Raw genomic sequence first — 27,610 nt, forward strand, 5'->3', positions numbered from 1 at the left:
AGGCCGTGAGATCGTGACCTGGCTGAAGTCGGACGCTTAACCGACTGCGCCACCCAGGCGCCCCAGAAACTTAGCAGTTTCTAACAGGAGGCCTCAGCCGCTGAATCTCGATTTACTAATTAGGGGCAAAAAGAAATGGAATGTCTAAACCTGCTATTCAGAGATCTTGACGTCTGGGAGGCTGGGCCACAGGAAGCAGGCCCCTGGCTGAGGTGCCGAGGGAGGCTCCGTCATGGACAGTTGCACGAGTCACCCAGACAGGACCAGGGGACAAGACAACTCAGGTGCAGAGAATGTCAAATCTGTGGGGACGTGTTGCCAAGCTCTAGGCTCATGTTTGAAGAGCAGAGCATGGAAATGACATTTTTCTAGTTTATGGCACACTGATTATTAGTGAATTTGACTGGGTGTAAGTGACTAAATACTGAACAGCAGTTTCTTTTTCAGTTTTGTCTATACTGTTTTTTTTCTAGCTTTATTGAGATGTAATTGACATATAACATTGTGTAAGTTTGAGGTGTACAATGTGATGATTTGATACACACATTGTGAAATGGTTACTATAATAGTGTTGATTAACATATATACTGCCTTACATAAGTAGCTTTTTGTGAGGTGTGTGGGGGGGGGGTGGAAATGAGATATTTAAGATCTAGTCCTTTAGCAACTTTCGAGCATGTAATATAGTATTGTTAACTGTTGTCACTGTGCTGTACTTTAGATCTCCAGAACTTACTCATCTTATAACTGGAAGCTGGTACCCTTTGACCGTCTTCACCCATTTCCTCCACCCAACTCTTGGCAGCTCCCACCTAGTCTCTATTTCTGTGACTTTAGCTTCTTTATATTCCACATATAATAAATAAGTTCATACAGTATTTGTCTATGTCGGACTTATTTTACTTAGCCTACAAGGTCCATCCATGTTGTTGCAAATGGCAGGGTTTCCTACCTTGGCAGGGCTGAAAAATATTTCCTTGTTCAGGTGCATGCATCTGTATCCCTTCATCCATAGGCACACCCTTAGGTTGCTTCCATATCTTGGCTAGTGTGAATAATCCTGCAGTGAACATAGGAGTGCAGATATCTTTTCCAGGTAGTGATTTCAGCCCTTTCAGATACATCCCAGAAGTGGGATTGCTGGATCATATGGTGGTTCCATTTTTAATTTTTTGAAGAGCCTCCATACTGTTTTCCACGGTGGCTGCACCATTTCACATTCCTGCCAACAGTGTGCAATGATTCCCTTTTCTTGCCGACGCTTGTTATCTCTTGTCTTTTTGATAACAGCCATTCTGACCGTGTGAAGTGAGATCTCATTGTGGTTTTTCATTTGCATTTCCCTGATGATTAGTGATACTGAACATCTTTTCGTGTGTCTGTTGGTCATTTGTATGTCTTCTTTGCGAAGATGTCTATTCGGGTCCTCTACCTATTTGTTAAATAGGCAGAATTTTTTTCACTATTCGGTTGTATAAGTTCCTTATATATTTTGGATATTAACCCTTTATCACATAAATGGTTTGCAGATATTTCTTCCCATTCCATAGGTTGCCTATTCATATTGTTGTTTTTTTTTTTCTGTGCAGAAGCTTTTTGATTTAATGTAGTCCCATTTGCTTATTTTTGCTTTTGTTGCTTGACTTTTGGTGTCATATCCAAAAAATTATTACCAAGACCAGTGTCAAGGAGCTTTTCCCTATGTTTTCTTCTAGGAGTTTTAGGTTTTCAGGTCTTCTATTTGAGTCTTTCATTCATTTAGAGTTAATTTGTCAGTGGTATAAGATAGTGATCCAATCTCATTCTTCTGCATGTGGTTATTCAGTTTTCCCAGCACCAGTTATTGAAGAGAGTATCCTTTCCCGACTGAGTATTTTTGACTCCCCAGTGAAATATTAGTTGACTGTATATGGGCAAGGGTAAAGGATTTTCTGGTCTCTTAATTCTGTTCCATTGGTCTACATGTTCTTTTTTATGGCGGTACCATGCTGTTTTGATTATTATGGCTTTGAAATAAGGAAATGTGATATCTTTAGCTTCATTCTTTCCCGGGATTGCTTTGATTGTTCGTGGGCTTTTGGGTTTCACATTAATTTTAGGATTGGTTTTTCTGTTGCTGGAGTGAATGCCATTATAATTTTGATAGGTATTGCACTGAATCTATAGGTGGCTCTGGGTGGTATGGACATTTAAACATTAATTCTTCTGATCCATGAACATATGAGATCATCCTTTCATTTATTTGTGTCTTCTTCACTTTCTTTCATTAATCTTGTACTTTTAGGGGACAGATCTTTTACCTCTTTGGTTAAATTTATTCCTAACTATTTTATTGTTTTCAATGCTACTGTAAATGGGATTATTTACATTTATTTTTCAGACAGTTCGTTGTTAGTGTATATAAACATAACTGATTTGTATATCAGTTTGATTTTATATCCTGCAACTTTACTGAATTCATTTATTCTAATGGTTTTTTAGTGGAGTCTTTAGGATTTTCTACATATGAGGTCATATCACATGCAAATAGAAATAATTTTATTTCTTTTCTGATGTAGATGCTTTCTTTCTATTTCTTTTCCTTGCCTAATTGCTCTGGCTAGGACTTCCAGTACTATGTTCAATAGGAGTGGGAAGAATTGGTACCTTGCCTTGTTCCCGACCTTAAAGGAAAAACTTTCAACCTTTCACTGTTGAGAATGATTTGGGCTTGAACAACAGTTTCTTGAAGTTCTCTGTGGTTAGGAGGTAGACTTATCTGGAGGCTCAAAGCTACTGGAGACTGTAGTATTGTGGTAAACAGGAATGAAACTATTATTCTGTTTCATTCTGTCTTTCCACAAGGCCAGTAGGAAGACCCCCATGGTCATCTGGGATCAAGGACATTTGTTAAGTTCCTACTGTAACGAATGGTAGCCCAAAGCCCAATGCTTTGCCATACAGCCAACCACCTGGTTGCAGGAAAAGGGAAATGGTAAAGTTGTCGAATCACAGGGGGCTCCTTCAGGCTGAGGCACTTGGGACCAAGCACACAGGTATGATGTTAGGACACCATCTCATGTGGTATCCTAATAATGCAAAGGAAGGAGTCAGATACGTCCTGTAAGAGGCTTAATATCTCTCAGTCTGGCCTCTCTGCTGAGGCAGTGCTAAGTCTTGCCCATCACCTGCCAGCTTAGCAGCTTAGGGGTGGGAATGGACAGTCACTTATTAACTTATAATTTCATGTGATCTGTCACGCTTCCTTCCCTGCTCACCAGCACCTCAGACTGTTGGAATAGGCTGTTTTGTTGTTTGTCAATTTCCAGTGCTAATTCACCTCTTTCTCCCAAGCTTTTCAAATCTCTCTCCATACCAAACCACAGAAGCTCACACAGAGGTTATCTCGACATTCTGGAAAGTGTGCTGTTTCAGAATTCCTAAAAGGTTAGCCAAAAATACAAGTGTCTTAGTGACAGTGAAATAAAAAAGCTTTGCTGGAGCTTTAGATATATATTTAAATAAACAATTAGGAAAAATAAGAGAAGATGTGTAAACGTTTTTATTTTTACTGGATAGTTCCTTGTTTGAAAGATTTTGCTCCCCGGTGATCTAGTACACCAATCACTCTGCAAGTCTGGGGCTGCAGAGATGACCGAGGTACAATGGCTGTCCTCCATGAACTCAGCCTGGGAGGGGTGGTGGCAGTAATGTAGGTCAAAGCGAAGTGCAGTGAGAGGGGTCTGGAACAAAGGAAGGGCCACGCCATTCTGTGGGTGAGGGTGGCCCACGGAATGGAATGTCCCTGAGCTGAGTCCTGCCTGGTAAGCGGCAGAATGTGCCATTTCACACCATCCCCGGGCAGAGGTGGGCAGGACCTTCCGGGCATGGCATGGGATGTGAATGAGCAACTCGCATGTTCAGGCTGAGCATCAAGCCAGTCCACATCCCAGGTGCTGGGCTAGAGAAGCTAGCAAGAGAGTGACTGTGGCGGCCCGTAGACCCTCACTGCAGTGAGCCTTGTGTACCCTGCTTGTAGGCCTGAGAACCTTCTACCCTTCCTGCAGGTGATGGGACTGTGGCCTGAGCACAGTGGTGTCAGGAAGATGATTCTGGAGGGATGATCACTGTCAGGATGACCCCTTCAAAAGCCGCAGTAACCATCATCCCAGAAGAGTTAAGATACAGCCTGAGTGTGGGGTGGTGGCAGTGAGTATGAAGGGTAGTCAGTGACACTTGGGAAAGTTTGATGGGAGAGAAGGTGAAAGCTGGAGGAAGAGGTGATCCGAGGGCTCCAGCCTGTGCACCGGGAGGTGGGATGCCTTTACTAGAGAAGGAGGCATGGAGCCCTAAGGAGTTCCAAATTGCAGCGGGCTCCATGTGCTCCAAATCCCCCGGGGGATTTGGGCTTTCTGTGTGCTGTACCCCCTGCCTTTCACTCCCAGCCCCAAGAATGCCTCTTCCAGCTGTCTCATGGGCCACGCACCAGCAGAGCTGCTGCAGAGATTCAGGAAACAAAGATCTTGGGGCCTAATTCCTCTCACGTATTAAATGTACATTGTTCTGCCTTATGTCAGGTTTAAGCAGTCACCAAGGGCAGTCAGATTCCATAACGTAGTCTTCAGCTAAACGTGAAGAGTGTATTTTTGAAACAAGATCTTTCTAGCTGATCGTACTCCAAATACAAGCTTTGGTGCCTGTAAAATCTATTTAAGGCCTCCTGACTTCCCCCTTCTATTCCTCCATCCACCAGAACTATTAGAAGGAACTTTTGAAATGAGGAAGTGGTTACAAAAGGGAGAAGGTATCAAACAGTTATCTATTTACATATCTGTTATTGGAAATTATCAAGATCAATTTCAGGAGCATAGAGTTCAAATGTATGTTAAATGACCAAAGAGAGTGTATCATCCAACAATCTTTTTGTATTCTGAAAGGCTAAGTAATGAAAAGCACACTCTTAATTTGACACAAAAAGGAAAAAGGAGGAGAAATTAGGAAGTAATATATTCAATTATAGGAGCCCTTTGCCAAGACCCTATTGATTTCATGTTCTGACAATTTCAGTTAAGCCTTAGCGGGGAGGAAATTTAGAAACAGGTCAGATCAAACATGTGTGGCCCCCCACGCCTGGAACTCTTGTGTGTGTGACAAAAATAGTGAGGGCTTCACTAGGAATGGGCTCTAACTTTGGGGTCTGTTCCTATTGCCAGGTCTAAGATTAGAGCTTGGAGGACATTGCAGGTGAGAGAAGGGGCCACAGAGAAGACCCCAGAAAATCCGACAGACACCATAACTGCTATGCAGGGAAAGGCTGGCCAGGAGCCTCATGTCCTGTTTCTGCAGAGATCCGTCTCTACTGAATTCCCTCTTGCTGTTTTTCTGCCCTCTGAATCTAGTTTCTTTTCCCCTCCCTCCCCACATGTCCATGTCTGCTCTGACCATCCATCTGTGTGAAGGGGCACCTTGATGCGGTCATTGGCCCTGACCACCATGCTGGGTGCTGGGCTGGTCACGGTCCTGCCCTGGTCAGAACAGCGCTCACACTGCAGCGTGGCAAGGGCTTCCATGGATGGATGCGCCGCTTGGTGGGGACCCAGACCACACTCAGGAGGGGGAGCTGTTGGGAGGCTTCCTGAACCAGGAGGAGGCAGTCAGGCGAAGGCAGAGGGATGGTGGGGAGAACTGTACCTACAAATATCTGAAGCGAGGGAGGGAATGTGTCCTGGGACTGGACATAGTTCAAGGTAGACAGGAGCCACGGTGTGTGTGTGTGCATGTGCATATGTGTGTCACACATGCATGTGTATCTTTCAGTGCATGTTTATTGAGAACCTGCCCCCAGCACCACGAGGGAAGGAGAGCAGGCAGTCTGTAGGGGAAGCCCCTGTGTGAACAGCGAGGACCATATGGGGTGATGTCTTTGCTAAGATAGCTGTGCTGAACAAGCTCTGTTGGGGACTGGCGACGAGGAGGTCCAGCAGGAGTTCTTCTGGAAGATAGGCTCTTTGGAGTCAGATACGTCCGTGTTCCAGTGGGTGATCTAGGGACCACTACTGGACTTTTCAGGGACTTACTGTATAATCAGAATGTTTTTCTTCTTACAGAGCCAAGCACTGCAGGGCACATGGATGTGCTCAGGAAGTCTTAGTTCTTGGACCCCTTTATACTATCATGCCATTCATCATTCTAATGTTGGGTTTCTCTAGGGAAACATGTGAACCCCAGCCTTGCACCCCAGGGCTTATCTTACTAAACAAGGACTGTCCCACCCACCCTCTGCAATGCTGCCACCTGCCACCTTCTGAGGGCGGGGGAGATTCTGGTGCAGTAGAGCCTGGTGCAGAACTGGGACCAGCAAGGTCTGGGGGTGGGGGTGGTAGACAGAGGGCCCTGGGTTTAAACACTGACCCAGGCTCTGAGACCAGACACGAGCCCCACAACTGGCCCTTCCCTTCAGGGTCCCAAAGCCAGGACGCAGCCCTCTCTGGGGCATTTTGGGCATATTTACTTTTCCTTCTCGTAGGACACAAGCTGGAACAGTAGATACAAAGGTGTCCTGATGTGGCCTCTCTCCCAGGATGTAGTAAGATGTCGAGTCATATGTGTTTATCTGTCTGCCCTGGAATTGCAGCTCAGGTTCAAAGGACAAAGGTGCAAAGAATCTTATATTCCCAGTTCAGACAGCCACCAGTGCGCTGACTCCGACGCACCTACTTTCTGTGAGACACTAGTAGAGAACTGACCAACACCGGGTCATTAATGCAGGAAGAGACTGGGGGGCTTTTGGAGAAGATAGAATTCGGGAAGGGAGGCTGTCGTGGGGATGGGGGGGGGGGTCCCTTCCCAAAGTCAATCAGAAGAAACCAAGTAAAATGGGGGAAAAGGTCTAAAGAGAAAAGGGAGAATAATTTGGTGTGCAAACACGTAAGAAAGGTGCAGAAGAGGAAGCAGTGGAATTAGCCCAGGAAAAAAGACAGAACAGTACGAGGCAGGGCAGGGGGCACTGAAAAACACAAGGGAAAAGTATGAAAGGGCAGAAAAAACTAGAAAAACAAAACCCCTAGAAAATCGGGAAAATATAGAGCAGCACAAAAATACAGAAAAATTAAAAATACAGAAGAATGAAAAAGCAATGGAGTAGGGCTCAAAAAGAAAAAGAACTCACTGAGAGAGAGGGGGAACTATAGAAAGGTTTTTAAGGGGCACCTGGGTGGCTGAGTCAGTTAAGCGTCCGACTTCGGCTGAGGTCGTGATCTTGAGGTCTGTGGGTTCGAACCCCACATGGGGCTCCGTGCTGACAGCTCAGAGCCTGGAGCCTGCTTCCCATTCTGTGTCTCCCTCTCTCTCTCTGCCCCTACCCTGCTCATGCTCTGTCTCTCTCCTGCTCTCTCAAAAATAAATAAACATTAAAAAGATTTATAGGGGCACTTGGGTGGCTCTGTTGGTTAAGCATCCAGCTTCGGCTCAGGTCATGATCTCACAGCTTGTGGGTTCGAGCCCCACATTGGGCTCTGTGCTGACAGCTCAGAGCTTGGAGCCTGCTTCAGATTCTTTGTCTCCCTCTGTCTCTGCCCTTCCCCCACTCATGCTCTGTCTCTCTCTCTCTATCTCAAAAATAAATAAACATTAAAAAAATTTTTTTTAATTTTTTTTTTAACGTTTATTTATTTTTGAGACAGAGAGAGACAGAGCATGAACGGGGGAGGGTCAGAGAGAGGGAGACACAGAATCCAAAACAGGCTCCAGGCTCCGAGCTGTCAGCACAGAGCCCGACGCGGGGCTCGAACTCACAGACCGAAAGATCATGACCTGAGCCCAAGTCGGCCGCCTAACCGACTGAGCCACCCAGGCGCCCCTAAAAAAATTTTAATAAAAAAATTTATTTAAAAAAAGGTTTTTAAAAAGGAAAACATAAAAAATATGAGAAGGCAGAAAAAATATGTAAAGACCCTCCTCCCTGAGCCTCTGCCCCACTCCTGAAAGACAAGACAGAAAGTCAGGAGGAGTGGTGGGAAGGTGGAGATGTGAACCGAGCTGGTGAGGGAGGGGAGTGGCCCTTCCTGGCCCGGCCAGTAACTCTGTGAGGATGCCCCTGAAGAGACAAAGCAGACTTTGGAGGGAGTGTGGCCCTGCCAGCACCTTGATTTTGACTTCTAGCTTCTAGAACTGTGAGAGTATACATTTCCGTTGTGTTATGTCACCAGGATTGTGGTAATGTGCTACAGCAACCTTAAAATAACTCCTTAGTGTGATTTTACTTGTTCTTATGCTCACAAGATAGGTAAGTTCCAAGCAGAGATATGGGAGGTGGACAAAGGAAAAAAGGCCCATGCTAGATCAGGCTGTATTTAAAAAAAATTTTTTTTTAATTAAAAAAAAACGTTTTATTTTATTTAACGTTTATTTATTATTGGGAGACAGAGAGAGAGACAAAGCATGAGCATGGGAGGGGCAGAGAGGGGGAGGAGACACAGAATCCGAAGCAGGCTCCAGGCTCTGAGCTGCCAGCACAGAGCCCAACACGGGGCTCGAACTCACAAAGCATGAGATCATGCTCTGAGCCAAAGTCAGACAGACGCTCAACCACCTGAGCCACCCAGGTGCCCCCCTGAAATGCCGTTTACTTTCCATGCACGGGTATTACATGTGCTTTGTAAAATGTATCTGTGAGTATTTCATATTTTTGATGCCATTGCAATGGCGTTTTTACTTCAAGCACCAATTGTTTATTGCTGGAATATGGAAATTCAGTTGGTTTTTTTTCCCCCCAAATCTTGTGATTTTGCTTAATTTGAGGATTCATTTTAGTAGCTTTATTACACACTCCTTAGGGTTTTTTTACACAGAAAATCACGTCCTTTTGGACGAAGACAGTTTTCCTTATTCCTCTCCAATCTCTCCACCTTTCATTTCTTTTTCTTGCCTTATTATCCTGGCTGGAATCTGTAGTGCAAGGTCAAATACAAGTAACGACAGACATCCTCATCGTCTCACCAGTCATCAGGTGAAAGCACTCAGTCTCTACTATTAAGCGTGATGTCAGCTGAGGCGTTTTGGTAGGTCCTTTGTAAGGAGGTAGATATTTTCATCTGGCAATATTGCTGCCCAAAGCTACTTGGGGTTTTTCTAGAAAAGAAGAAGGGGGAATGGATATGGGCATCCATCAAAAGGGAGGCCAGCAGGGGTTTCTTTATGAGTTCAGCCCTGTCTTAACTGTGTGATGATTTATTAGGAAGTAAGCATTTATTTCCATTAGAGGCTTTAAGTGTGGAATATGGTTCACATTAAACATGACCACGGACCATGTGTGACAATGCATCTTTATAAACTGTCTTTGGGAGGGACAGGTGTTGCCAGGAAACAAGCTCCCCATTAGTCCATTGGGAGGCAGCGTGGCCTGCGGTTAGAAACAATCGCTCAGAAGCCTGGCTGCCCAGTCCGAATCCGGCCCTGCCACCTCGGGCACATTCTTCAACCTACGTCGGTTTTCCACCTGCAAAATGAAGGTATCAAAAGATATCAGTAATACTTACCTCCGGGGCTTCCGAAGACTCATAAGCAAATGCAGTTAAGAGCTGAAAACAGCGTCTGTCGTCTGGTGCGTCTTAAGAAGGATTTAGTTTGTGTGGGGCTCAGTTACACACAAGTTTTCAGTAGTGGGTATACTGCTTGAAGTAAAGAACAACCATCCATTTAAAAAAAACTCCACTCTCCAGAAGTGTCCTACTAAGGTTTCATAAGGAGAAAGGGTTAGATACTTGATCTCTGTTGTTTTGTCTTGTCGGTGCAATAAATACGTTTTAAAATCCTCTGCATTGCATAGGCAGTTATCAGCTGGGCTATAGCTGTGGGCGGTGACACTCCGGAGTTCACACCGAATCTACACTTAAAGGCTGAACCAGACTCTGACCTTCTGATCTGCTTGTTTTGACCACTCGACAGTGCACACTGTTCCTGGGCTGCCCCACCTGGACGTGTGGACCACTGTGCAGCCCCGATTGGCTTCAGCCTATTATTTCTTGCCAATAAACTCCAATTCGAGGGGATGGAGACTTCTCAGTCAGTCACTCTCCTGGGCTTGTGCCTTCTTATCAACATGCTCCAAGTCCTAGGTATCATCCTTCAGTGGGGGGTAAGTCATGCCAGCCTTCCTATCTGGAGAGGGCTGCAAGGGGACACTTGCCAGCAGAGATGAGATTACCCTGGACCTGCTCAAGTGGGTCCTGCTGCAGGACTGTGATGTCAACATCTAAGGAAAAGCACTTAGGAGCAGGCTGGCAGGCCTTCAAGAGGCCTTTCCCCTTAACTTGAACCTTTTTTTTTTTTTTTTTTTTGCCTTATACTTTTTTTTTTTTTTTAACGTTTATTTATTTTTGAGACAGAGAGACACAGCATGAACGGGGGAGGGTCAGAGAGAGGGAGACACAGAATCTGAAACAGGCTCCAGGCTGTGAGCTGTCAGCACAGAGCCCGACACGGGGCTCGAACTCACAGACCGTGAGATCATGACCTGAGCCGAAGTCGGCCGCTTAACCGACTGAGCCACCCAGGCGCCCCATTTTTTTAAAAATTTTTTTAATGTTTCATTTATTTTTGACAGAGAGAGAGAGACAGAGCATGAGCAGGGGAGGGGCAGAGAGAGAGGGAGGCACAGAATCCGAAGCAGGCTCCAGGCTCCGAGCTGTCAGCACAGAGCCCGACGCGGGGCTCGAACTTCACAGACCACAAGATCATGACCTAAGCCGAAGCCAGACGCTCAACCGACTGAGCCACCCAGGTGCCCCTGCCTTATACTTTTTGAGGGGTGCAGTCACAGCAGGTTTTGTAAAGGCCCCTCTGCGGCATTTTCTCGTCTGAAGTCCCTTCTTCATGCAGGGTCTACGTTGTCGAGCCAATCATCTGTTTCTGGTTTTCTCTAGATCAGGCCAGTGAAAGACTTAACTATACACGCTGAGTTTTTTAAAAAATTTAAAAGTGCCCTCCGTTCTGTTTGGACACATATATCTGCACAATATTTTATCCTTCCTCTCTCCTTATACAGTGGTGGGGGGCAGCCGACGCATGTGTAGGAGAGCCTGGGCACCAGGCCCCAGCATGGAGTTTCAGGTGTCTTCCTCCACAGTGTGACGGGTAGAGTTTGGGGACGGGAGCATCTGGCCAGCTCTTGTGCTCACTTTTGCCACAGGTGCTCCAGAGCCTGTTCCTTGAGAATTCCATTTTCTACTGTGCCTTTTCAGCTATAATTTTGATATCAGCACAGAGAGATACTGATTCCGGGAGCAAGACAGACGTTATCCTCTCCCTGGATTATCCTAAGACACCCCAGTTAGGTGGGGACTTCAAGGCACATGTGACATGGCCCTCCAAACTCTGCCTGCTGCCCCAGGTGATCACGCTAAATTATACATGGGAAGAGGCTTTCTGCAGTGCTGTTTTTCCACTGGAGGACAAAGCGCTCTGTTACAGGAGGGCTTTGACAAAGCGAGGCCTCCAGGCCCCGCAGGAACCGCGGAGCTTCAGGCGCAGGTTACCTTCCAACCACAGGGCTCAGTGTGTGAGTTTAAAACAAATGGGAAACAGATGCACAGAGTCTGACTTTCTATTTGAGGGTTAGTTCTTTGAGCAAAGACAAGCGCTAAACATTTAAATATCAAACTGGTAGGTTTTCGAAACAAAAAAAAGGCAAGAAGAAACAAAGAAAAGTCAGAAATGACAAATTTAACACCCTTCTCTGGTCAGATAAGAATCTGCCCTTAGTGCCACCTAAATGACGATAACTGCCAGCTTCGTGATTCGGCATCTTTCTCTTTGTGTCTTTTCTTCCTTCTTATTCCAGTTAGATTTCCTCCCTTCCCGCCAACTAAACAAACAAACAAACAAAAGCGAAAACCAAAGCAAAACAACTCTTTCCGCAGGCGTGATCGAAAGAGCGTCTCACACAGAGTAGATGTGCAAACGTGCAAACGTTATCCGTCAGATGGAGGGATGACGTGGAGGTGATGTGAGTGAGGTTTCCACACTCCTGTTACCTCCTCACGCACATCAGACGCGAAACGCCAGTCCTGGAGCTGTGACAGGCTTTCGAGAAACAACCTGACAACAAATGGAAGTCTACCGGCCTACCACGGAAGGAAGGAGGGAGGAAAGACAGGTTGGCTTTGCTGCAGATTAGACTGAAGTTGTTAGTTCTGGTATTTGAAATGCTTCGGGCAGTGAGCGACCCAGTTGACACCGTGTCACTTTATCTGTGTGTGCGCTCTCCGCTTCGGATTGTTTCCTACGCGCCTGTTACACCTCAAGAATTGGCGGCTGGTAGGGGCCGTGTTTGATGTGAATGAGGACTTACTATAAACACATAAACTGGACTCGCAGTACGTTTATGGCATTTCTTCATCTAACAAATAGCCTTTGTGGGTGGCAGAGGCCAGCCTGGCAACACACCCAGGCTTAAGGTTGAACGAAAAACGTGCAAAGTGGCCATCTGCCTTGCTTCTGAGTTTGATCCTCTGAGAAGATCACCAGTGGTTATTTTTACTCTGTCAACGTGACAGGTGACGAGCAAGAAAGAGGACTTGTTCAGTGCCTGGAACTCGTGTCTTCGTCATGTTGCCTCCCTGTCTCTGGCGCGCATTCACAGAGGCCAGTTGGCTCTTGTTGAGTGTTTGTAATTGAGTGACTCGGGGTGCAAGTTAGGTGGGAATAAGGCTGCAGAAGAAGGACAGTCCCCACACCAGCCTGAGCCCTGGTGCTGAATTCAGGGCCCCAAAAATAACTCCCAACCTACCAGGAGCACTGACCGCACGACACGCACCCAGAACCCAACACTAAACTCCAAGAACTGTGCACCTGACACAACCTGACAGTTGCCAATAACGCTCGATCGGTTGGAGGCAGCTGGCGAACGGCGGCCCCTCAGCAGTGGCCCTGTGCCCAACGGGAACTGCCATTCCCACAGAAACAAGCCCGAGGGCGCCCGCGAGGATGAAGCGAGGGTATTTTTTTTAATAGGATCACTGCCTGGAGGATTTCAAATACCACAACCAACTACTTAAACCTAATCCTCAAATTAGCACGAAACTGGTTCAGCCTTTTAAAGCTGTGGTTCTCAACCAGAGGCGATCGTGCCCTCCCCGGAACGTTTTAGTGCCATTTGGAGACGTTCTTTGTTGTCGTAACTGAGGAGGGGTTGCTAGTGGGTGGAGGCCTGGGACACCGCTAAACATCCCTCCGTGTGTGACAGCACCCGCAACAAGGAATCATCCTGCCTAGATGTCAGTGGTGCTGAGAGTGAGAACCCATGAGTGTTCATCTCGACCTCCACAGAGACACAATCAAGTAAGATAAAACGAAATCTTGGGAACGGTGGAAGATCCATCAAGACATGGCAAATTATTCTGTCTTTAAATTTTTTTAATGTTTACTTTTGAGAGAGAGAGAGAGAGAGAGAGAGAGAGAGAGAGAGAAAAGGGAGAGGCAGGGAGAGAGGAAGACACAGAATTCAAAGTAGGCTCCAGGCTCTGAACTGTGAGCTCGAACTCATGAGCTGTGAGATCATGACCTGAGCCAAAGTCGGTCACTTAACCGACTGAGCCACCCAGGCACCCCAAGATATGGCAAATTATTCTTGAAAGTGTTGTGTAAGTTCCAGAATGATTCGTGTATTCATCATCACGCTCCTACTCCATGGGGGGAAAGCCTTAAAAGAAAAAGGCTCTCTCTGTGCTTGTTTGCTGTGTAGGGTTTTCCGTCACACCAGGCTCACCGCTGGCCCTAGGAAGGCGGGGTCAGGTCTGGTCACCCCCACAACTCTGGGACCTGGCTCCCAGTACTCGTGTGTCCTCAGGCACCATCTTGTGGAGTGGAGTTCCTGGATGGCCTCTGTGAAGAGGCAAGCCAGCACCCCAGGAATGCCTGCCTGCTACCCAACCTCATCGCCCAGCCACCACCCTCCCTCCCCACCCAGGCAGTGACCACATTCTGTAATAGCCACAGCCTCATTAGCACCCGGATTTGGATTGGCTTCCACCTTCTCCCCGGGGCCGGAAAGGAGGTGCCAGCGTGGGACTTAGAGGGACAGAGGAAGGGCAAAAGGCTCCCAAAGGTCATTAAGGCACAGGACTGAGCTCCCTCATTTACAGATCCAGAAATTTTAATTTGTCCGCACGCCCCCACTGTATAAGGCTCAGGGGCATTGACTCACCGTAATCAAACTCAAAGGTGACAGGTATATAGGCCAGAATGCCAGTTTATTCATCACAAATGAAAACCCAACTGCTGACTCATCTGTACACGCTCTGCCCTGTGGGGAAATCTCCATGGGGAATTCAGTTCGCGTCAGAATGTTGCAGAAGGCTGGACTGTCTGAATGGCTCTTGGAGGAGCATGTGGGTGTCCATGCTGGCCGGCCTGCCACAGAGGCTGGACCCTGGAGGCCGTGGGCTGTCTGCTGCCTGGGCTGTCTTGTTTAGCTCAGCACCAGCTTCGCTCCCCAGGAAATGCATGCAAACCACCCCTCTTCTGTTGGTGGGCTATTTTTTCAGATTTGTTGATCCGGCTGAAACTTGATAGGAGATAAAGCAGCACACGACCGACACGCGGGTCAGCACTACTGAAGGCACCTGCAGCCCAGGTCTTGTCATCCCTTCTGTGTAGATGTTTAGAGCTCCACTCCCAGGGGTGCCGGGCCTGTGGCTTCAGCACCTGGTCTCCTCCCTCTGCTCCTCTGCGTACTGACCACAGATATTACCCATTCCAGGATGTGAGCAGATGAAACTTCTTTTTTTTTTGAGAGAGAGAGAGAGAGAGAGAGAGAGCAGGGAAGGGGCAGAGAGAGAATAAGAGAGGTAGAATCCCAAGCGGTATCCTCGAGGTCAGAGCGGGGCTCAAACCGTGAGATTATGACCTGAGCCGATCAAGAGCTAGACTTTTATCAACGTTTTTTTTTTTTTTTTTTTTTTTTTTGGGGGGGACAGAGAGAGACAGAGCATGAATGGGGGAGGGGCAGAGGGAGAGGGAGACACAGAATCGGAAACAGGCTCCAGGCTCCGAGCCATCAGCCCAGAGCCTGACGCGGGGCTCGAACCCACGGACCGCGAGATCGTGACCTGGCTGAAGTCGGACGCTTAACCGACTGCGCCACCCAGGCGCCCCAAGAGCTAGACTTTTAACGGACTGAGCCACCCAGGTGCCCCCAGGTGAAATACTTCTAAACATAAACATTAAGAGATGGGATTAAATATGAAAGGGGGCATCAAAGTATCCCTGAACTCATGCCTTTGCCTTGGAAACACTGACCATTACGCCTTGAACCACTCGTCTCACCTGTCGAGAGCCTAATCAAGTTTAGTGTGAGGGTTGAGAACTTGGGCTCCAGAGTCAGGTTAACTGAATGCAGAGGCTTTATTTACCTCTGCATGCTGTGTGACTGTGAGTGGTTTAATCAACCTCTCTGAGCTTTAGTCTCATCTTCATTTACAAAATGGAGATAATGTGATATTTACCTCATGAGGCTGCTGAGAAGATCCTTGAAAGCACTTACCTTAGATATGATCCATTAGGGTTCAATAAAAAATTGTTACTACTGTTAATTACTACTCTACAAAAAAACCTTAGTTCCTATTACCAAAATGGAACATTTAGATGCTTGTTTCTTAAGAGTAAGAATAAGAGAAAGAGAAAGCAAGTTAGCTTCCAGTGTATGAAGTCTTAACACCGGCAGGAAACGTCGAGGATTTAATGTCGCCACAGCGCAAAAGAACTCCACATTGATTCTCAACCTTTTATTGGTTAATAACCACAGTAGCAAAAGTGATTATTTTTACGAAATTGGCCCCCTGCAATGTCAGAGGAGGACCATTTGGCTGTATAAAGGATCAGAAGCAAAATAATGAGAATTTGTTCAATGGCAGCATCTGGAAATCCCAGGAATGTTTTGAGATAGAGAAAGCCATCCGTAATGAGGAGGCCTGTACAGATACAGAATAGGTTCTAACAGTAGGAATGCACTCGGCACGCACCGTGCAGGAACGATTTAGTCAGCATATCATTACATTCAAATAGCATGCCGCGCCTCCGGCAGAGGTCCCGCGGGGATGGGGGACGAAGTAGAGGGAGCCCATCTGTCTTCGGTGACCGGACCCAGATGTTGCCTTTGGAGACTTTCGAAGAAAGAGCACAGAGGAGGGAAGGAAAGGATCAGTCCACGAAAGCACAGACCTTAACGTCACCCCAGATGAAAATGAACTCAGAATCTAGCCATTTTTATTAGGAACAAATGGAAAAAAAAAACCTTCTGGCATCAGTATCCGTTGTCACCTGAAGACTCAGGAAAACCATGTTTGAAACAAGAACGTTAAGCAGTCTCTAGTGGTTTCTGAAGTGGGATGTAACCATTACAATGATAAATTGTTATTTTTCTATGATACACATTTTTACCTTGCCCTGGAAAGAGCAGTTCTGAAACATGGTGCTGTCTGAACCCCTAAGGGTGTACCAATTCCTAAACAGAAAAGAGAAACTAAGCACTTTTATTACATAAATTACATCCAACGTTCTCCAGCTCCATGCAGAGTTGTCTTTTGGTTTTCCCCTTCTCGAAGCTTGTAAGGTGTTCTCATTATGCCACAGAAGTCCCTTTTCTGGTTCTTAATAAAGTAACTAATAATTTAGAATGTTCACATTAAGAGCGCATTGTAATTGTGATTGGAATGTATAAATAGTGTGGCTGTCTGGCTACCAGAAGATTAATTTCAGACTCCTCTCAGGGATGATTTGTTTCCAAACAAGACTTATTTCTTAACAAAAATGCGATCATATGTGTTCTTAAAGCATGTATTTCTTTTCTTTTTTTTTTTTTTAATTTTTTTTTCAACGTTTTTTATTTATTTTTGGGACAGAGAGAGACAGAGCATGAATGGGGGAGGGTCAGAGAGAGGGAGACACAGAATCGGAAACAGGCTCCAGGCTCCGAGCCATCAGCCCAGAGCCTGACGCGGGGCTCGAACTCACGGACCGCGAGATCGTGACCTGGCTGAAGTCGGACGCTTAACCGACTGCGCCACCCAGGCGCCCCAAGCATGTATTTCTGTATTTTATCTGCGAGTGCTTGTTCCAGTATTCTTCATGGGATCAGCATTTATTTGCCCCTGTTGTTAATAAGGCTATTGTTTAAACAAACTACATTCACCTTGATTTCTTATTAGTCTTGCCATCCATCTTCTAAGGAACTATGGGAATATACTTACCACCTCATTGAATGTGTATTTCATTATTCGAGCTCAGAAAAATAAAATGCCATAACTAGGGAACCTGGGTGGCTCAGTCAGTTGAGTGTCTGACCCTTGATTTCAGCTCAGGTCCTTATCTCAGGGTTGTGGGCTCGAGCCCTGCATTGAGCTTCATGCTGAGCCTGCTGAAGAGCCTCTCTCCTTTGAATACAGGTTTCTTCAGTGTTTTGCTGTTGTTGCTGGAGATAGAGGTCTGGCGGGGGTGGGGGGCGGGGAAAGGGTAGATACCACAGGCATTGTGTTGGCTGGGACAATCTGCATGCCTTCCTTTCTCATGGGGACCCTCTGCTGGATGGGACTATCTTTAGAGCAGTCCAGCCTGCCCTGACAGGTGGTCTGGGGTTGCAGGGAGGAGCTCTGGGGACTGCTGCCCCTGACACTGACCTTTCTCTTTGTCTAGCACCCATTAAATATGTGGGTGGTAGAAGCAGACAAGGGGTCTAGGGAGCCAAGAATGGGCAGGTGCAATTTACGGCAGCATCTTGGAGGCCCTAACGCTGGGGAAGAGAAGGGCTTTTCCGGCTCTGTTCCCTCTATCCCGGTCACGTGACTGAACCTCAGCCACATTTGTTCCTGAGAGCAAAAGGTGCAGCTGGGAGTTGAGGGCCCCCATTTCAGAGCGCGTGATGCCTGGGAGAGCCCACGCGACTGTCCTAGTCCTCTGCGGGAGTCGCCGGGTCCCTGAAGCCTGAAGTCTGGGACAGCGGAGAGGGGCCATCTGGAATGCCAGGAGGTGGCAAGAAACAGGGAGAAAAGGAAGTGAGAACTCACTTACCCTGAGCTTGCACAAGATTCCCTCAAGAGGCAGGTGAAAGCAGGGGCTCCTGCTGAGGGAGGCACCCGGGGAAATGGAGACGGTTTTAAGGAGGAGCATGGGGGCATTTGGGTGTAACGTAAATGGCGGCTATCACAAAAAGAAAAGAAGAGGAAATTTGGCTGAACTTGAAGCATTATAGCATGTAAGCCCTTGGTGGAGTGTGCAACATTGCCTCATGAGCAAATGGACACAGGAAGAGAAAGTTCTATAATGCAGACCGCCCAACGTCACACCCCATCCCTAACCCTTCCCCTCCTGGGAGAGTGGGTGGGGAGACCTCTGCTAACTCACTCGTCTTTGAAGGAGGTGACAACGTATGAGATCATCTTATGACAAACGACCTGAGGACTCTGTTGCGCTGGGAAGAAGAGGACAAATGGAAACAGCAGAGTCTAACTCCTGAGTGATACCTGTTCTGTGGAGGAGACTGTTAAGAACAGAGTTCAGCTACTTGACCCAGATGCTAATAAAGCGTCACTATCCCTGGAGCCCCAGTAGCGATCACAGCGGCCTCCACCTGTTGAGGGTTTCCCGATGCCAGTCATGTCATTTCTTTGGTCTCTACAACAAGCTCACAAAGCCCACTGAGGAAACTGAGGCTCAGCGGAGGGCCAGTTGCCTGGGATCCCATGCAAATGAGCTTTGGAGCTGGGGGCTTCAACCCCGGACTGGCTAACCCCAACGCTTTGCTCAGAAAAGCTTTCTAGGCATCAGATTTTGAGGGAGACTCTCCCGCCACCAACCCTCCCCCCCCTGCCCCCCCCCGCCCCCCAAGGGCTTTCCTTCCTACAGAGAAACACCAGAGGATGGGAGTCACAGCCTCCTTGAACTTCCGGAGATTTTCCTTTGTATATTCTAAAGTTGGCCTGTACTGCTTTTCACTACTCTCACTGGGTTTGTCTCTGAATAGCGCGTCTTCTATTTTCTGTCTCACAGGCTTTCTGTGAGAATTAAAGGAAAATCACGCAAGGAAGCAGGAGGGCCCTGTAATCATGGCGACAGCTAACAGGGAGGGAGGGCTCAGCGTATCAGGCCCCGTGCAAAATGTTATGAATGAAGCGTTCATTAATGCCCCGCCAAGACGGCGAGGAAGGGCCCACTGTCTACCCAATTTCCATCTGAGGAAGCTAAGCACAGAGAGGTTAAGTAAATTACCCGGTGTCACACAGCAGGAGGATTCAAATCCCAGCCGACTGCTACCATCTGCCCTCCTTGGGGGGCCCATACGCTCTGGGTGGGGCTGAATTTGGTCGCTCAGCATTGCTAAAGAGGCACCAAAAATAAGGCCTCCCCACCTTTGAAACGTGGGTTTTTATTTTCCTCTCTCTTTCCCCATTGTAAGCTCGAAAGAGGTACCTTACATTTGTGCTGCAAAGATCTGATCCGCAGTCCATGCCGACTTTATAACTTCTGGCGTCTAAGTCCTTTCAAAATAAGATTAATCAGTACCCAAGCTGGCAGGTGAAAGCAACACAAACGTAAAAAAGAAACAATTTTTACTGCTGAACTCTGTACTGCGAGGTTTCCACTAGGAATATGATTGAGAATGATACCTTCTAAACTGAATAAAAGTAGGAGCATAGGATCTCTCATAGCAATTCTAGGTGTGATTTTATATTTAAAAAATATCCCGCATCCCATATCCTGCAGAGAAACATATTTGCAATAAACATAAATTAAATTTAGATTTTAAAGGACAACATGTCCTAATCTCACAAAACATTTAGCAAATAACCTTTGAGTTCACATGAGCCACCCACACAAAAACCAAAATGAACTCAGAAAAAAAACATAGAAAAAGCAACTGTCTGTTGACAACCAGATTTTCTTTCAGCTCTGAGTTTTTTGGGGTTTTTTTTTTTTTTTTTGTCTATAAATAATCTGTATGTTTCAAATGTGACCAATTTTTTTTAAGGTGCCTCCTGGCATGTTCTCACTTCAGTGTGTTTTGAAAACAAGAAAAAAACTGTGCAAACCATAGGAACTAGTGGGTTTTTGGAAGGGGGAGCTTTAATATACACACTTTTCAGATACCAAAAGTGTCACAACGAAACATTAAGATGATGTATCCTTTCTACAGTGCATCTGTTTTTCTTTTATGAACTCTGGAGTTTGATAAATCACCAGAGATAAAAACATCATTTTTAACCTATCGTAGATCCCAAATGTCAGGAGGAAAAATAGTGCTGTGTGTCCTCTTCATGAATTTGCCTCTCTCTTTGCTTGAGAGTTATGGGATTTTATTTGCAGAGAAAACATAATGCTCTATTAACTTGAAAATGATGGCGTTTACTCAGAAATGTGAGAACCAAAGAGAAAAAAAAAGGAGCGTTCAATCTTCTGAGATATAATCAAGTAACAAGTTTTAATATATACTTAGAGTGGCCTAGAATGTTGGATGCAGAAGTGATCACTAGATAACTAACAGCGAGGTTTTCATTAGTATATTTACCTTCCTTTCCCGACACGTAGGACCCCTGACTTGCTCTATCGAAGTGGATGTTGAAAACTCAACAGGAAGAGTTTGTTTAACATCAGGGTAAATAGAGATGGAGGAAGCTATTTCTTGTAATTTTTTTCTACTGAAAAATGACTCCGAAATTCTCTCTTAATTGGAAGCCTGGAAAATAAAGGAAATTCCCACAGATTTTTATAACTCTAGGTGAGAAGTATTCTGTGCCCGAGAATGTAACAAAAAGCTCCTCTGGTACAGGTGGCGCCTAATCTCTTATTGCTGTGATCCGGAGGGTCCAAGTGCATGAACCAGAAAGTAAGCTTGTCACGAAAGCACAACATGGCCGGAAAAAATGGCTTTTCACAAGGTTAGAAATAGCTCTTTCTTCATACGTGATGCAGTGAACACTAGAGTTCCTTGTCTTGTGCCCATTTCATAGTTCATCATTCCTGAGAAGTTTAAGACAACTTAAATTGTATGCAAACCCATTCTAGGCTATGGACAAGTGGTTGAGTTTTTCTGATAAGTGCTATAAAAAGCTTTTGTCAACAGTCGATTCTGATCTATGCACCAGAGGTGCCTCAAGTCCCAGCTGTGCAGGACCAGTGATGGCTGTGAACACTTGACTTCAGTTTGCTTTGGTCTCTCCTGCAAGGAACATGAGGACAGTGCTGGTCCTAAGGAACGGCATTGAGCTATTTCCTTGGATCATGGGACAAAATGGCGGGATGTTCCGTAGAAGCTAAAGCTTTCAAGCATCTAAAATCTGGCCCTGCCCCACCTGAGTCCAGCATCTACGCAGTTATCCTTCAGAAACAATGCGGATGTAGATCACTCTTCCTTCAGTCCCTTATGCACCCATCCTCAGCCAACAAGCATGTGGTGAGGGCCTACTGTGTGCCAGGAACTGTGTTGAGTTCTGAGGATGAAAGATCCAGTAAGGAATGGCCCCTGCTCTCAAGGAGCATTAGGCAGAGCTGGGATGACAGTGTCTATAGAACAGAGGCTCTGGGAGAACCGGGGAGAGACTTAAGTCAGCCCTGGTGTAATGGGGTTCACATGGCTCCCCATTGAAGCACCAGGCAAGGCAGTCAGCATTTAAGACCTTGCTTTTTGTAAGGTTTACCTACATTGCAGAAGTGGAAAGGGCATTGTAAGCAGGAGGAAGAGTAGAATGGGAGGCGTGAAATTCATGGATGATTTGGGAAAACACTTGTGGTTTGGTGTGTCAGGGCACACGTAGGGGACAAGAGTCAGAATCCCTCAGGACCTTTGCAGGCCTATTCCGGGAACTTTCACTGTCACCTTGCACAGTCAGCGGAGGTCTGGGAAAGATTTGGAACAGGGGAAGGCATGACCAGATGGGGCTGTAGGAGGTGAAGTGTGACCAGGGGAGGCCAGGACAGACTGCCCAACACGCAGCTGTGAGGGTACAAACTGAGAAGCCACGGTGACAGGACTTGGAGAGGGGGGCATTCTGGAGACGTTATGGGGAAGGAATCTATGGGACCTTGAGAGTGATGGGAAGCGAAGGGTGAGGTGGGAGGAAGCACCGAGGGTGATACGAGAAGGGCTGGGCTAGTTCTGGCTCCAAGGTGGAGCAGACACGACCAAAGCTAGCCTGGACATGTGCAGCTTTGGGGGAACCAGAGGCCTGTGGGTGAGACGCCATGACAGGGAATGGCAGAGAGACCTGAGAGGCATAGAGATATCCAAGTCCCGAGCATAGCATTATGTTAAACGAGAGGTGAACCCCTCAAAATGGAACATTGGGGCTGATGCTGCCCCCTAGGCAATTGCTCATGGCCATCACGGCCATTATCTTCCTGATTTAAATGATATATCTGGAGTCCACAGCTCTTGGTTTTCCAAAATTGGTCAACTCCTGTTCCCTTCATGGATCAGTGTATGGGGGATGTGACCTCCAGCTGAGGGTCAACTGTTGGAGTTGTCTTTACAACAAGGGATCTGCTGGTGGGCAGGGCAGTCCCATGGGGACGGTGGTCTACTGACGAGAAGATGTGGCAGTGGCCACCACTGATGGCTACCTCAGGAAGCACTTGTTGGCCATGATGAGCTGGGGGGCCACACTGAGTAAGCGAGAGAGTACCCCATCCATCTGATGGTGGGCAGCCTCCCCACACATGGGAAGACTGCATGTTCCAGAGAGAGGAGTCCAGAAGAGCTGTGCCCTCGTCTCTTGTTGAGTGAATGGCCACGTTTGCCCCAGGCTGAAAGGACTCTATCCGGGGAATCAGTGGCAAGTGTGCTTGCCCCCTCTGGTGACTGTGTACCTGACCTGAGCCAGAGACACAGCTGGCTCTCCTTTGAAACCAGCTCCACAGGAAAGAGCCCTGAGAAGGAAGATCAGATCAGCATAGTGTCACAGGCATGGAGAGAGCAGAACCACCTTCCTCCCAAGGTCCAGACACTGCAGACAGGGTTTGACCCCCCCCCCCCACAGAGCCTTGCCCCTGCTCCCCATGGGAACTCTCCACCTCTAGAACTTGGCAGCCAGTTATCCATATCTCACTCCCATGGCTCAGACTAGGGTCAAGGATTCCAAGATGGCAGTGAGAAGCCGCTGCTGTTCCCACCCAGGGCCCGGCCAAACTGATGTATTGCCTGCTACAGAAGTGCAGTCTGCCCCTCCACACTTCCCCTCTGTGAGCACTGTTCCTGTAGATTTCAGAGGAGTGGTGGCGGCGGGGGTGGCGCGGAATTACTTGGCAGTTTATTTGCTTCCAAAGTTTTCGGGACCTCCTGTTTGCAAGACTTTGGGCTAGGATGACATATGACCCTTGTCAGTATAGTAGAGGAATAAGGTGCGAATGCACGTGCCCTGGTACATGGGGAGCGTGACGAGCCCGTGAGAGGTCCAGGGAGTTTGCAGACATCACGGGACTCTGAGATGCCTTCCAGAAGTTCCCTCGGTACCGAGTCTTAAAGTATGAATAGGATCCCGGAGTTGGAAGTGTGGCAGTGCATTCCGGGAGGAGGCTGCAGTGTGGACAGAGGTGAAGGTGACAAAATGAAGTCCTTGTTCAGGGAATGGCAAGGCGCCTGTTCTACCAGAAGGGAAGTGTTCAGGGGAGAAACCAGGAAACAGGTTGAATATTGGAAGAGTGGGCTGAACGCTGCATTAAAGAGCTGGGCCTTTTCTGGGGAGACAGTAGGAGGATCAACTCCCTGTTGATCCTGAAAACAAAAGAAGAGTTCTTTCTGCAAAGATGAAGCCCTTTTGTTTCTCTGTCTCTCTCTGTAAACATTTCCCTGTGGTGTTGTGATGAATAGGTGGGCGGGGGACTTCAGAGGCCCAGGAGTGACAGTTCTACAAGAGCTGAGTACAGGCTTTCAGACACAGGTGAGATGAGAGGGCTGAGGGACAGCCACCAGCATGCTACTTTGTGCCATAGAGTAAGTGGAGGACCCCTAAGCTGACCGGGAGCCTCAGGTGTGGGTCCCAAGCGTGCGTGACCCTCAAGGCTCCCGAGGAGAGGCAGGCCAGAGCTGGGGATACGGGACCCGCTGCCCCCGGTGCCAGAGCATGGTGTCCAGCCCCCAGGGTACTCGGCCGTCACACTCTCCCAGGTGGAACCTTCTGTTTAGGGGCACGTGTCAGCCTCCACATTTCTTCTGCCTCTAAGAGGAGGCTGGTTTCCTTATCTTCATTGTAAGTATGTGAGGTGAAAGCCTCCTTCTCCTGCCAGACTGGAGACACAGCTGGGACAGCTGTCCTCTCTCCAGAGATAGATGGACGGGCCTGGTTTTGAAGAGGTTTGGGTGAGCCTGTATTTTAGCATCATTCTCTAGCACAGCAAGCGTTCCCTTCTACGTGTGGGGCCCAAGGGAAGCGTATAAAACAGGCTGGCAAAGTGTTGAAGAAAATCTACCCTGTCCTGCTGCCTGAACAAACGTAGCTTCACTCATCTGGAAAAGCCAGGCTCCAGTTTACAATTCTCAGACTCTGGGAAGTTTTGTGAACTCAGCAGCATGGGGAGAAGCATCCGCCCTGCAGATCCCTAGCTGTCCACATCCCCAGAACCACCCCACACCGTGTGAATCCTCCAGTCTAGACACACAGGGTCTGTCTACACCCCTGCCAACAGCTGCCCCTTGGGCAACCCATGAGTCTGGGGGTACGCACACCAGATGGAGTACATTCCCAGGGAAGAGACTCAAGCTATAAACCCAGGACCCTGGGAAGTGGGGTGCGGACCCTAAGCAGGTAACCCCCCATTGCCACACAGGGAAGGCTACAGCCACAGGAATGGCAGAGCAAGGCTCTCTAAAGCTTGGCACCTGGGGAAGGACCCCAGTTCTCCAGGGCCCTGTCATGGGGATTGAGAGAGAAGCTGAAAGAACATTCTGAGAGCAGTACAGCCTCTGTGTCATCTGTCGAGGTCACTTGTGCCTGCTAACGTAGTGATAGTTCCCCAATCTTATGGCCATATTTCAGAAGGAAACAAGTTCAATGCTATTGTGCATTTGGTTTGTCTTGCTTTCCCCCCTTATTTGCATTCACATGTCATAGCGAAAGACATTCTAGGTACAACCATTTCCTTGTCTCAGGGATCTCCCATGTTGCAGAGTCCTGTCTACCTTTCAAAAATGGCTGCAGGGGCAAGGCTGTCGGATCTCACCTCCCAGCCCATGACAGCACACAGTCAGAAGGGGAGACTTATGTAGTCCAAGCTGGCCTGTAAGTTTGTTCTCCCCAACTACCATTTTCTTAGTTCAGCTGGGTCATTTTTTTTTCCTAGGCTCCCCCACTGCAACCCCGCACCTCAAAGCTACTTTTTACCTCAAAATCTGTTGTTCTCCCTCTCTTGTCAGGCCCATCTTTTCTGTTGCACCGAGTGGAAGGGTTGAACTGGGGGACCCTGACTGTATTCAGACAGGTGGAAGCGTTTGCATCCCCTGCCGAGATGAACTGCACTGGGACACTTCAGAGCCATTAAAACAATCGACGTGGAATCAAGAAAATCTCACCCAGCGTCTCTGAAGGAGACTGGCGCCTCTGCCACGAGCCCTGTGTTTCGTCGCACCGCCTTCTTCTCATTAGGCAGGCAGCCCCTTGAATCAGCAGCAGAGGTAGAGGAACGGAGATACCACAAATGCTTTCATTTTTAGGGTGGTTTTTTTTTTTCTCTCTCTCTCATTTAAAGGCTGGGGAGGGAAGCGAGAGGGGAATGAAATGTCAACCTTGTGGCGATGCTTCTCAGTGGGTTAGGCAGCCCAGGCAGGCCCGGTGGCCGTGCAGACCTGGTGGAGAGCGGCTGGCAGTGTGCCCACCCTCCCCCTTCTTCTGGGGTTGGGCAGAAGTCGGAGTTGGGGGAGGTGAGCCGTGAGCCTGCCGTTGGCATGAGAGCACATGTCACGCTGACATCGAAGGCGAGGGGGAAACAACCTGGGACTCGGTCCACTCTGCCACTGTTGGTGCCCAGTTTTCAAGGTTGGCTCTTGTTGCTTGTATAGACAGGGTGAGAGGGGCAGGCCTCATGAACCCGAGCCAGCCAGTTAAGGGGAAACTGCATCTTTGGAGTCCTGTGTCCCCACAGGGCACTTCGGTCCACAAAACGGGACATGTTTTTGTGGGTGATGTTGGACATGTTAGACAACGACAGGCATAGAACAGAGCTCAGGAAAAGACCCGAGGCTGCCTATGGAGTGCACAGTCTCACTCCTCGGACGAGGCAGTGTGTGCACCCATAGGCCAAAAAAACTATTTAAAGAGAAGAATCCAGTGTGTAATGTGTCCACCAAAGTATCAAGTGGAGAAGAAATAAGCGTGGTGAGGAAAGCGGAAGCTTCTCAAAGGTGCAGGGTCGGGGGCCCAGGCCATGCCGGGCACTGTGCCTTGGCCTACGGCCCTTCTTCCTAACACCACATCCACTGGGCAGGCACCAGTCTCCGCAGGTGACTGTGAGGAAACTAAGGCTCAGGGAGAGCATGTGGCTTGACCAGGGACACGCAGCTGGGAGTGGTGGTGAAGACCACCAGTGAGGTCTGTCTGACTCGGCCTTGACCGGTTGGGCCCAGGAAAGGGGTGGGGTTTGAGCAGACGGGAAGAAGACGGAATGGCTGAGGACCCAGCCGAGGATTAATGATAGTGCGGAGCTGGCAGAGGGGGGGTCTGCACCAGGGAAGAGGGGCTGAGATGCAGAGGGGAGGCAGTGTATGCAGAGCAATGGCCGTGCTAGTTTTCCTGTGGTGGCGGCAGTGGGCACGGCGACCGGAGAGGGGGACCAGGCATCAAGGCTGGGGAACAAGTCGGGAGTGTTGTACAGGAGTCAAAGTGGCACCTGTGCCGTGGGAAAGGGGTACCTCAGGGAGACACTTTGCAAGAAGGGTCAGCAGGCTCAGCGACAGGAAGGAAGAATCAGAGATCTGGCTGGGGCATGATGGTGACAAAGAAATGGGAAAATTCCGGGAAGGGTTAGCTAGGCATGGAAGTCAACTGGTTTGGATTGTATGTTCAGGGTTTAAAGGAACAGCTACACCTGGCTGGGTGCCACATCTTGTGAACACCGAAAAGTGTCGCAGTGGAGTCCAGCCATAGGCAGCTGGAGGTATGGCTCTGGGGGTCATCACAGAGGAGGGGAGGTGAGGGTGAGAATCTAGGAGCACCCCAAGGAAGCAAGTAACAAACATTCAGGTTCCCATGGCCTGTGCTCAGAAGATTCCAAGTCACAGCATAAACTTTTACCAAATGAAATTGCTATCTCCAAAAAGATTATCTGAAGAAAACCTAGCCAGGACCACCTGGGTGGCTCAGTCAGTTAAGTGTCCGACTTCGGCTCATGTCATGATCTCATGGCTTGTGAGTTTGAGCCCCACATCAGGCTCTGTGCTGATGGCTCAGAGCCTGGAGCCTGTTGTGGATTCTGTGTGTGTGTGTGTGTGTGTGTGTGTGTGTGTGTGTGTGTGTGTCTGCCCCTCCCCTGCTCATGCTCTGTCTCTCTCTGTCTCTCAAAAATAAATAAATACTACAAAAAATTTAAAGAAAACCTAGCCCCTGAATTTGTAGATTATTCTTTACTCATCCTCGGACAATAGAGGTCAATGTCA

At 47.9% G+C, this 27,610-nt stretch overlaps 1 protein-coding gene and 1 long non-coding RNA gene across 2 annotated transcripts in view; one reads left to right on the plus strand and one right to left on the minus strand.

Moving 5' to 3' along the window:
* Positions 1 to 27,610, plus strand: part of ACOXL (acyl-CoA oxidase like) — a 341,287-nt gene that overhangs the window by 249,589 nt on the left and 64,088 nt on the right. Inside the window, exon 16 of the mRNA XM_058683275.1 lies at positions 12,534 to 12,621. Within this exon, the coding sequence (XP_058539258.1) occupies positions 12,534 to 12,621 (88 nt within the window). The remainder of the gene's footprint in view (positions 1 to 12,533; positions 12,622 to 27,610) is intronic.
* Positions 15,747 to 18,302, minus strand: LOC131484728 (uncharacterized). Its single transcript, XR_009248412.1, has 2 exons — positions 18,043 to 18,302; positions 15,747 to 16,139 (listed from the first exon to the last, which is right to left on the minus strand). It is a non-coding gene; the product is annotated as an uncharacterized LOC131484728 (long non-coding RNA).

The sequence above is a fragment of the Neofelis nebulosa genome, chromosome 9, assembly GCF_028018385.1.
Source record: "Neofelis nebulosa isolate mNeoNeb1 chromosome 9, mNeoNeb1.pri, whole genome shotgun sequence".
NCBI classification, from domain to species: Eukaryota; Metazoa; Chordata; class Mammalia; order Carnivora; family Felidae; genus Neofelis; species Neofelis nebulosa.